This window comes from Bombus pyrosoma, linkage group LG1, assembly GCF_014825855.1.
Source record: "Bombus pyrosoma isolate SC7728 linkage group LG1, ASM1482585v1, whole genome shotgun sequence".
Lineage (NCBI taxonomy): Eukaryota > Metazoa > Arthropoda > Insecta > Hymenoptera > Apidae > Bombus > Bombus pyrosoma.
Window position 1 is genome coordinate 4,219,231 of NC_057770.1, and position 12,328 is coordinate 4,231,558.

Consider the following 12,328-nt stretch of genomic DNA (forward strand, 5'->3'; position numbering starts at 1 on the left):
GAATGGCGACACAACATCGAGATTTCAGTAGGAATAGAACGACAACGATAGAAATATGTGTAGGAAAATTACGCGCGAAGAAAGAACTTTATTCCTACCTGCCCTCCTTTATTTCCGGATACGGGACGATGTAACCCTGTGGGGTGGGCGTGGAGCTGTTGCCCACCCAGAAGTACGCGTCCGGTCCGGTACCATCGTAACAGAATCCTTTTATGAATATCGTCGTGTCGTCCACGGCGTACACGTCTCCTTTGATTCCATGTGCGTAGTTCTTCAACGAGCCGATTAATTTGCCGTAGTAGTTGGGTCCGTTGTTTGCATGACCTGTAACAAATCGTTTTATCGATTAAAAAATTAACGCGCGTAATGCTATCGCTCGGCGTGTCGCGTGTTCCACTAATTTTTATCTTTCAAACTAACGCGAATACGCTAAGACTCCGTTTATGCCGACGAAATTTTATTTAGCGCTCGATTAACCGAACTTTCACCCGTCGAATCCGCTCGTTCGAGCTGCTATCGCGCGAACGAAAAATACAAGTCTGACAAATTCGAATAAATTCAGTTTTCTACCGCGTGATAGTTTAATTAAACGATTGTTATTCGTATAAGGTTCTAACGTAACGTCGAACATATGGAGCGAACTGGAGCCTAAACGAGCGAGACCGCGAAAAGACGCAGCGGCGGCTTCGTTCGAGGCGTGCTACGTTCACGGTTGCAAAAGGGGGAAGTACGGTTTCACCCTCGTGATATAGGTTGGACGCATCGCCGCCCCGATACAAAAGCGTCGACGGACCAGCCGGCCGTGCCGCGATTTGCATGAATTTCATTTCATTTGCTCGACAGGCCCCATAAAGTTGGACGAGCGAATAGATCGGAAGAGCCGCCGCGGCAGTAAAGATCACCGGTGGATCGTTTGTAGGAGGGAACGGATTCAGACGCGCGAACCGATCGTCTTCGAGCGTTTTCTCGCCTTCAGATTAGCGGTTGCGTTTAACAGTTTGAAGCGTGAAATCGAGGGAAACGGATTCCGCGAGATTGCTCGCGATGGATAGGATTTATTTCCGGTTTTATTGGCGCTCCTCGAGAGACCGTACTATCCGCGATCGGTTGCCAGGGATAGAGGGGAATTCGATTTGCACGGAGTAATCTTTTCTCGTCACGAGGATCGCGTATTATTGTATTTTGTAAGCGCGGTAATTAGACTGCGAACGTTTACGATGATTCGCGCAATGGCTGCAGAAGATGCTGACACGGCTTTTATCAGCTTCTGTGTTTTACTTTACGAAGATAATCGAGGAAATGGAGATACTTGAACAGAGATACGATTCATCCTTTAAATATTCTTCCTCGCCTGTATCGCATTTTAGGATTTCTCTCGTAGAATTGCAAAATTCTACCTTTCACGATTCTTTCTCGCCTCGGTCTTCTTTGCTTCAGTTGTATCGTATAATATTTTCCATATTGCACACAGTGTACATTTTTGCGTACATTAATCTCCCGCAAATATGTAAACATCCGTAATAACGTCAATAACGTAAAGATCATCGAATAATATTTCCAACAACAAACATTGTTTCGAAAACATTTCTCCTCGTTTTAAGGTATTTTAAGGTATTTTACGATATTTTACAAAAACCGAAACATAGATTTGGCTGCTGTCCGAGCAGAGCTAAAGGGAAGCATCGGTATTTTTTAGGCGAAAAAACCGATACTCTGCAAATCTTATTTCATGCACGCCGAATGCACGAATTTCTCTTCAAATCTCGTCGCAATCGGCTTAATAGTTCGATCGGAATTTTGGATTTAGGGCATACGCACACACGCCTTCGCGTGTACCTATATTTTTACCAACCGGATAAATCGCCGCTGTTGGCTACAATCTCGCTACAAAAGGTAATAAACAATTTGATATTTTAAATAACCGAATTCGATGCTGAAAAACGACTTTGATCGTATATCTACGATATTTTCCCGACAAATATTCCACCCGATGAAACTAGACGCAAGAAGATCCGATCGAAGTTGGGCATTTCATTAAAAACAGTAGCTCTCTGTTAAAATTTCGTCAAATCGTTTTGCCCGCTAATATTATAAACCGACACGCCAAACGCTTTATTAATTATCGCTATGTTTCAATCTTCCACGCGTTGTAACAACTCGATATTAATACAATTTCTAATACCCGAAATGCACGTTCCGATCAATTAAACATTGCACATCGATCAATAATAATAATGTATCTCGCAAACCGTTTAACGAGCCGATACTTCGATTAGGCTCGATGCAGGTCAACGACTCTCGACCGCGCGATATCGCTGCGAGCAAAAGTCGCTCGTCCGCATCGGGCCTCAAGCCGTACACCTTTTTGCCCTGCCAACTCGTTCTCCACCGGTCCAAAAAGACGTAATTCGGCACGATCGTACGTATAATTCTTAACCGCCACGAAGCTCCCTCTTCAATTAATTCCCATTGAACGTGCAACTTAGTGGTGCGTGATTTTTGCTGGGAACGAAACACCATCGCCGTCGCCCAAGGATAATTAACACGTCGTTGGCGCGCACCGGTGCGGTGTTGGACCGAAACGCAGACTCGAGGCTTTTAGTCCACCCTCGATTCCCATTCACCCCGTTCGATCGCGGTTGTATTGGTGAACGTCGAGGTTCCGGCTACCGTTCTTCTCGATCCGTCCTCCTCTACGTCGTCGTTGTCGTTGACGTAGTGTGTCTACACCCCATCGGCATAGCAGGATATTACGGTGATGCGACAATGAACGCAGTGATCGCTATCTGGCCGGTATTGGGGGATGTCGACCCTCGCTGTGCGCTCGCGAAATCGGCTATGGAATGACGTGGACGGAAAGAGGGGCAAAAGTAGAAAAGTACAAAAGAAGAAAGGAAAGAACAGCGAGTAGAAAGGACGAGAGAGAGAAAGAGAGAGAGAGAGAGAGGGAAGAAGGGAATCCGAACGCAAAGGGGTAGAGATGTAGAAGCGTCTTGGGATAGAGAGAAGCGAAAGAGAATATCTACTAGTAAACAGGAGCGCACACTGGTGCACAAGTACGTCCACAGGCAAAGAGAGATTATGTAGGTGCGTGCCTACGCGCCACCGCCTAAACTACCCCCGACTGGTGCTTAAACTGCCTCCCCTTTTATTATGGGCCGCGACGGTTATTGGATTGTACCGTGCTATTTGTTGGCTGCCACGCTAATGGATCCGTAATCACCGGGACGAATTAACGCAATGCGACGATGCGACGCCTCGCCTACGACTCGGTGCTACTTTAAACACGGCTTCGCCGAGCGTTGCTTCTTCCTATCCGTTGACACGGTCAGCCGGCTCTTCTTTTAACGTACTTGACTCGCGTACTCGTCGTTAATCGGTGGATTCGCGTTCGATTACCTGCTACCCATTGTCCGCTATCCTCCAACTTTAAGCGATGTATCGACGAACCATGTATCGTCCGCGTCTTCGTAGATGCTCCGCAAGACGATCGCTGTGAATCGTGAGCGACGCTTTAACGGAATCTGCGACTACGTGTCCTGAGAGGTTCGTCTGAAAGCAGGATATGATCTGAGAGTGGCGAAGGGAGTACGGTCAACATTCGAACCGAGTAAACATCGGCCGACCGTGCTTCTTCCCTTCGTTCTTCTCTTCCCCGCATCCTGGCTCCGTCGTGCTATTCGCAACCGTCGATGAGACCCCGAATCGCGCATAGGTTCTTCGAATAGTCTCTCCTCTCTGGCACACGTCAGTCTTATAACTCCGCTTTCACGGGCCACTGTGGGGAATACCTTAGCCCCGGGGCAGCGTAGCACAAAGCATATTGCATGTGCCCCAAATACACAATCGCAGCCGGCTGGCTGGGCTGGGAGCGTCAGGATTCGTTAGCTTCTGGCGCCGATGGTCTTTGCTCTTTCGATCGGATTCAGCGGATCCACCGCTCGCCTCCGGGCACGCGTTTAATGAGGATAGTCGTAAAAAATTCACTCGTTATCTTGCCACGTCGCGCGGTAGTACGGTTCGCGCGACGCACCGCCAACGACCATGAAATCGAGGAATCGTAACGTTTCTCTTTCCTTTTAAATCTTCCTCCTTCCTTTCCACTATTACAAAACTGTGAATGACATTATACCGGTTTCTATTTACGGAACCGATCGGTCGGTCGATCGATCGATGATAGAAATAGCGCGTGTGTTTCAACGATTCGATAGAAGTTTCCCGTTTACGAAACCTCCCGTTTACGAAAGTAAGTGACAAGTTTGTCCACGCTCTACGTTCCGACTTGGAGCTAATTAATTAGAAGCAAATGTTTTTTTAGTCGCGGCGAGAACTCGATTGTTTTTATGGCTTCGCCAGACTTTGCGTGCCTTCGGCCACGCGTTTAACCGGAAAAGTCTCGAGAAATTCTCTTGTTACCTCGCTCTTAAAGAAACCGCGTCGCGCCTTCCCGCAGCTTATGTTCTTCGCTTCGTTTCCACTGGAAATATCTGTTCGCCTCGGTGTATTTACTTTCAATCGTAACGCAATAACGCTGCAGGAATCATCTTTCTGGCTGTGACCATCAGCTTCGTAAAAAACGTACCCGCGTCGATCACCGATGTAAGCTAATTGGAGAATCAATTAGCTACCAATTCCTCTTTGTTCCTTCGCAAAATTGATCACGTTTCGTGCCCTACGATTATACGAACGGGAGAAAAACCGTAAGTCGATCCCGTTTCGTTTTTCACATACCACGCGTTTACAAACTTGAGGCGAAACGAAGGTAAAATGAAAACAGGATACGACAGGCGCGTCGTTTCATTCAAGATGCCAAGATAACGAGCCAATTTATGCGCTGTAAGATCACCCTGTCTTACCGCAGTCACTGCAATCAACAGACTCGTCCTCTTCTTTTCATCGCGGTAAGCGTTACGCGTAAACAGTTCCGCCTGTTACGTAACCACCCACGTAGCAATAAATTTAAATTTAAAGTTTCAATTAGCGCTGGTTCGAAGCGCAACCGCGACGCAACGCCGCGCCAAGTGTTCTCGCCTCGATTTTGTAACGATTCTGCCGTTTCGTGAGACCGATTTGACCCGTTCAAATAACATCGGATAATCAGACCACAAGGAATGAATACGATCCGATTTTACATGCGGGCCAGCCAACCAGTCGTTTCTCTACCGGTTCGCTGGGTAGCTGGCTAGACCTACAAACGCGTGAACTTTCACTTTCGTGCGAAAGAACGGCCAATCTCGTTCGACGATAAACGAGACACCGTGAGATCGCGGAGAGAGCCGCAGGAGGAACAGATACGACTACCGCGTCGCGATGGGAGCACATCAATTTATGGCTCGGCAGTATCGGTTTTCACCTTATGTCATATAGGCGTGCAGCAATTACCACAAGCGAGAATATTTCCTTTTCCAACGAATAACGAGTTACGTTCTAAAAATTGTTTGTCTAACGCGTGGCAGCTGTGTTCTTCGGTTCGTTCACTCGTCGTAAGGAAATGTCGTAAATTCGAGGAAAATATAACGGGAATAGAAAGATCGACGTTGATACGATATTATTTACACAGAAATAGGGCAATTTATATAGCAAAGACGCGATGAAAGAAGCGATGAAAGAAGCAGCGATTAAATTAATCGAATGACGATCAACTGTGTTCAAACTTATCTATCCGGTGAAATCGAACGTGAATGAAATCGCGAAGAAAAAAAAGTTGGTCGGAAGAAAAATTGGTGGAAGGAGCCAGCAAAGAGGAGTCGAAATCGTCGGAAGCGATGATCCTAACGACGAAGTGTACGCGCGCTGCCGGAGTGCTTCCGTCGAATCAAGCCCGTCGTGGAACGATTTTATCGGGCACGCGTTAGAGCAGAAGTGGCGGTGCAAGTTTTCGAGCAAGCTCGATGTTCCATTGTCCTCGAGAGGAGAAAGTGGCGTGGATGAAGAAGGTTATGAGAGCATGGAAGAGAAAGAGAGAAAGAGAGAAAGAGAGAAGGTGGTTGGAGAAGCCGGTGACTTAAGACGTTAACGAGACTAACCGGATTCATCGCTAGGCGAAGGGCTGGATCTTGCGCGAGAAGGGTGAAGAAAGGAGAGTGCCGGGTGGCACTGATTTTAATCAAGATATGGCCTGGCAGCAGCCAGCGGCGGATCAAGCGAGCCAGGGCTTATCGATTTTCTAAGTGCTCCCGACCGAGAGAGCGTGTCGTCTGCGACACTAGCTGAGAATTTGAAAATAGCGAAACAAGAGAAGCGGAGGCGTCGCCTTTCGGCGACTAAACAGCCGGATATTCAACGATTTCGTAGAATATTCGATTACTCTACCGGCATTCGTTCGTCGTCCGATTAGTCAGACAGACGACGTCGATATCTGCCTTATTTCTAAGCGAATCGTTTCCTAGCCTAGCGAGTTTTCTCTAGACGTTTTTAGAATTATTCAAACATCCTGTTGTACCTGTATCCTGTTCGTATAAATATTCATACCGTCGCTTGGGATTTTATAAGCCAGCTTACCTCTAAGTTTTCGTGATACGATTAAAAGCGGATCATACGGATGATCGAGAGTGGAAGAGAAAGGGATTTCAGCCGTTTTGTGATCCGAGACAGGAAAATCGTCGAAACGAACGCGTTCGTTCAAGCAAATGCGCGTGCAACGATTACGCAACACAGCCGATCGTTAAGTCACCACGTAGACGAGCGACATTTTTCTCGACTGGATTTATTCTTAACCGAAGAAACAAAGATAGTCGTATGATCGCAACGATATTCCGCGTTTTAGACTAACGTTTTAAACGATCCGCTCTTCCATAACCGAAACATTCGCCGAGTCACCGTCGTTTTTTTCCTAATCTGATCTTTTTATACTTTCTCCTTGTCGCTCATTAAAATCTAGTTCTCGATTTTTCCAACGTCTTTGAAGATAGAGATATTCCCCTAAAAGGGCGTTCGCTCTAATCCGCGGATATTCTTTCGACGCGCACCGGTTAATCCGGATAATTGTCGCAGACAAGGCAATCCCTTAATTGATCGGGCCAGACAGCCTCTGTCCGTCTCCGAGCAAGAATACGAATGATATTTTTTGCCGTTTGCCCGTTAAGAGATTAAAGCCAAGGGGTCGGTCGCTTCGTTTTAGAGTCATTATACTCTCGGGAGAGGGGAAGCGTCGGAGATACGGGCAAGAGAGGAAGAAAGAGCGCGATAAAGAGACGAATAAACGAAGACTGACTTAGCGAAAGCAATGCTATGCTCGGGAAAATTCTAAAACCTGACAAACACGCAAATAAAGAGAGACAAGTACGGAAAGAGGAGCGGCGAGGAGAAGGTGAAACCGATGCAAAATTAAACCGAAATAAACGGGGAAACGAAAGAAGGGGACGAAGAAAGGATTAGGTGAATCGAACGGAGTAAGAAACTCGGCATCGATTCGAAGAAGACGCGGAAGAAGGAAAAGGAGAAGAAGGAACGAGCGTGCTTATGCAGGCTGGGGGATAAAAAGGGAAGAAGAAAGAGCTGGAGAGAAAGGGAGCGAATGGAGAGAGCACGCTGAGCTTGCAAAAAGGGTGCCTGGTGATGCGTACCATAGCTACCTCGACAAATGCATTAAGACCACCCTCTTCCCTCCTCTCTTGGCGATATCGAACTGACTGTGCGACTCGCTCCGTAGTCAGGATACACCTCGATCTCTCGCACCTCGTTTACTATAAGAGTCTAACCGGTGCCGTGGTCTACAAGCATTTTCACGCCTTTCGATACAGCCGGCGTTCAAGTGGTAAAAACATCACGAAATACCTTTGACGGGAGCAGGTTAACTTTCCGGTGAAAAGAAACGGGATTCCAGGGAAATAGAACTCGTGCCGGGTAGACTGTCTGCAGGGCTCAAGGTGATCGACAAACACGACCGGTGTAGAAAATAAAGGCACGGCTTACGGGTAAAACGAATCCTCCTGGATAAGATGTTTCTTTGCTCGACGTCCACGTGGACGATTCTTTTCGTTTATCTTTACTTTTCCGTTCTATTTGGACACATTCCTTCCGTTTATTTCACCGACTTGTTTACGCTTCCATTTCGATAAATGGAGTTTGTCGCTGGTTACGATTTACGCCGAGTAATAATGGAATACTATCTTCGATCGAATAACCGCTCGTTAAAACGTGGCTTAGGGTAATGGTAACTAGGAAGGGGACTCTATCCGTTAGATATTATCTCGGATGGTCTTTTGAGCGACTGGAATGGGGGACGAGCGCAAGGGTGGACAGGTAACGTGACAGCCGTCCTATTTAGCGTGCACGTAATACTATATGTTGCTCCGAAAAGTTCCTTCTTGTTGGATAAATGTATTTCGTAAAACAGATGCTTCCTAAAATAGTAGATAAGACAAATTTTACTATTGCTTCGTATCAAAGATGACTTAAATCGAATTTTAATGATCGTGACCTGAGAGATCAGCGTTTCGCGACTCGCGCGTTCGGAACGCCCGACACGGACTGATACGGACTGATTCGGAGCGCATGTGACAAATGTACCTGGCTGACACCATTATCGTGGAGCAGCGATGGTGACCGTGTCATCGGTCGGAAGACGATTCACGGTCGACTCCCTCCGTTTCGAAGCTACGGTTCCCACGAAATTCGTGTTACGACGTAGGGCCGCTGGAAGCGGGACGTGCATACATAGATACATACATGCACGCGTAGCTAGCACCTCATTCCAATCGATATGCGACGACACCCCCATGGGGAGACATTCATATCGCAGTGGAACTCAAACACGGACCAGAGACACGCCACTGTAATATCGTCCCCTTCGGCCGACTTGATCACTGTGCCATCGATATCGGAATATTTGGATGCCAATTTCGATCACGATCTCCACCGCTTTCTATTTGATTGCTCCAAGAGGCAAGTGATTACACTCGCCGCAGACGATCAAAGTGTTTCGTTCGATTTTGATTTTATTTTTATTTGACTGTGAAGCGAAAGAAAGGTAAAAGAAAGCGCGTGTTTGGCGATGAGTTTTCCGATACACGCGTGTATCTCACTTTATCAAGTCGTAGGCATAGAAGCACGAGGTGTTATAACGAGAAAGACAGCAGTACGGTCGATAATGACTCCGTGTCAGAGCACGTGTCAGCCGTTCGTCTAATAGCACATTATGCATCCGCAAGACGTGCAAATTACACCCGGCTCCGATACGGTCGACAAGACGAAGCCAATGAAATACGCCGTTCCTGCTTAGTTAACGCGATGCATCTGTGCCTTCATCGACGCATACGGGTAAAGCACACGAATACAGTAAAAGTATCTGAACGAAATATTTCGTTGGATCGAGAGAATTCGGCCCAACTAACGGTACAGACGTTGATTCCAGTACCTCCGCGAGACAACGTCTTTCTCTTGAACGGTTGACGTTGGCCGATATCGATCGATATCATTCCGAGGAATTAGAATCGGCCAGCGATAACAAGAACGACCGGTGAAAAATTCGGATAATATCGCGTAAAAAAGGGGGCCGGTTGCGCGCATCGTGTACGATCATAGATCTCTACGGGCAATACGGTTCCATTAGTTAAATTGTTTCCCTGATACGTCCGCGTTCTTTGACTACGGCCTTTCATTCCGTTTCGCTGGTCGGATAGGCCCAGCCACGATGCAATTCCGGGTTATTCTCTCCCCGGAGGAGTCGATAAGAAAATAGTATGAAAGAAGAAAAGGGGATCCCCAGGGGAGATGGGTGATCATTTGATTGCGGATAGATTAAGGTACAGGGGTTGTACCGTCTGACAATGCAAACCGAGCGTTTTATGTCGGACCACCGGTTAATGCGGCAGACTGATCCAACAATGGAATCAAATTTTGTCTTTTTCTAATCGAGAGTAGGAAGAGGCCGGGAAATAGCAGAAAAGAAGCTAGACGAAAGATGATCAAAGTTCTAGTTTCGACGCGAGTAAAGCCACCTCGTTGCGAATAGGACTTCGATATATCATCCTTCGATCGTCGATTGATATCTCGCTGTTGCTCCATCGGTCACAAGTGGGACCGTTGATCGATCGCAGATATCGCCGACTGGGAGAAATCCCTTTAGTTAAAGCCTCGAATTGGCCGTTTACATCTATTAACACCGAACCGCCAACTTTGAGGGTGGTCGCCGTTTGCTCGCCGTTTCGAAAGCATCGTGTAACCGGCTCCGTTGGGAGCCACACATCTGGCGAACAAGCAACAAGTATACTATACACGCATTAAATGTACACCCGTTACCGACTCCAATTACTCCGAGTAGCCTGTCGCTGCGTCGCACGTGCACATGTGATCCTCTATCTTCGATTGCGCGCCTCCCTTCGATTACCGTCGAATTTTAATTACGGGGATGCGTCAGTTCGCTCGCTCTTGCTCGGTGCCAACTTTCTATACTTGTCGCTTTATTAACCTTTCTTTTAAGACTGGCGACGATAAGAATTTAAATTCTCTGTAAGACTCTACTACGAGACTCTCGATGAGAGTATATATCGATCCTTAAAATAATGCTTCAGTCGAACTGATATATTTACGGTGCAAACTTAAGTGCTAAGAATAAACTAGAGACGCAGGTTCACCGCTAATGAAGCGTTACGTGGGATTACGTGTCCAAGAGCGCCATAATTTTCTATATAATTCAGATCATGGACGAGAGAATGACGCGACGTCGCATTCCAGGACTCTCGTAGCAACGCCTGATCGGATACCAGGTATACGATTCATTTGTGTCAAGGTATAGTAGCAATTACGAGAACGAACGTCGTAAATACGTATAACATACACGCAGATTTAGACCGAGACAAGGAAGAAATTCTGATAGAAATCGTCGAAATTTATTTTTGCACAGTCTCGCTGTTGGAACGGAGTATCGCAGTTTTATTTGGTAATTCGCGAGAATTCCTCTATATAGTACGTTCCGTAACGCGTGAAAAATTGGGAACGTAAGAAACGATACTGAAATTTCGTTACGAGTCGCGTATAACGATCTCCGGTAATGGGCGCGTTCCACGACACATCTGTGTCATCTATGGAAGGAACAAGCGCACGATTACGTCGATGCATGCGCGTCAGGCTCGCATGCGAGGAAAATTGCAAAGCGTCCGATGTTCCAGAAAAATATAGGAATCTTGTTCGATGCGATATACTCGGGAAATTATCATCCTCCGTAAATTTTTCACGCCGAACATGGCTAAACCGATTCGTTTCTTGCACACGGACGATTATAACGAAACGAACTTTAACGTACGGTACGAGCGAACGAATCGTAAATACGAACGAATAAAGCAACGTCTAGAACAAGTCGCTCGTGACTCGAAGAAATACCGGAAAGAAAACCATCACTAACATTCTACTACTTTCGTTGGAATTTCGATAGAATTTTATTAGCAACAAATATGGAAAGTTATCTTAGGATATCGTACTTTCTATACTCTGCGCTTTAATGATTCCACAGTGGTAGATACTGGGCTACTCTATCGGTAAATGCTTGCAGAAGAATCGAAAGTTTCAAAATGTATAGAAATAATCGTAACTACAAGGTTTATTCAGAACGTCCGGCTGACCTATTCCACTTCCATAGTGGCGTGGCGATGGTGGGGTGCTCTTTCGTACGCTTCACGGTGGGGACTCGGCTGTCTGATTGTGAGCGGCGAGCGCTGAAACGACGCCCCTCATACTACCGTCGAGTATCACGGAGGGGACGCCGTGGTTGAGCGCCGCGTCGAAACGACGCTCCCCACCCTGTCTGTGTGCACTCTGGTAGGAGCTACTTAAGTTTCAGGGTGCAGAGCGCTCTGCGGTTCACTCTCGTTCCGGCGATCGAGTGGAAAGCAGAGTGCATTTCTATTCTTTTTACTTTATTATCCGTCTATTATTTCGTTGCTTGTATCGCGATTACGCGACACATCGATATTCCGTCTTTTATCATCGATAAGTGTCAATTGTATTCGTAATGGAAGTAAAACTCCTTCGTTTTTAAATGGTAAATAAATAAATGATAAACTTCATCCCCTAAATATCAAATCAAATTTAATCTCTTCCGATCATTTTTCTGTAGCATTCTAGTCATCGCGTGTCGTTTAAAAATATTTCACGAGCATATAATATTTCATATGGAATAATAACTCGTCGGAACGAATGGAATCGTAGACGCGATACAATCTCGATCGAAGAAAAGGAATAAAGATCGTGTGCGTCCCTGATATGCATCGAACGCACACGAACGCGCCCGATTTTCCAGCGATATACATATATGCAGTACTCGCCTTTTATGCATATGGGCGACTGGTCCGTAAACGCGCACGCGTACCACGAGTTTACATACTACACA

At 46.4% G+C, this 12,328-nt stretch overlaps 1 protein-coding gene across 8 annotated transcripts in view; it reads right to left on the reverse strand.

Moving 5' to 3' along the window:
- Nucleotides 1–12,328, reverse strand: part of LOC122567514 (protein Skeletor, isoforms B/C) — a 51,436-nt gene that overhangs the window by 19,013 nt on the left and 20,095 nt on the right. For all 8 annotated transcript variants that reach the window (XM_043726142.1, XM_043726133.1, XM_043726186.1 and 5 more), the window contains exon 3: nucleotides 99–324. In XM_043726142.1, coding sequence (XP_043582077.1) covers nucleotides 99–324 — 226 coding nt within the window. The remainder of the gene's footprint in view (nucleotides 1–98; nucleotides 325–12,328) is intronic.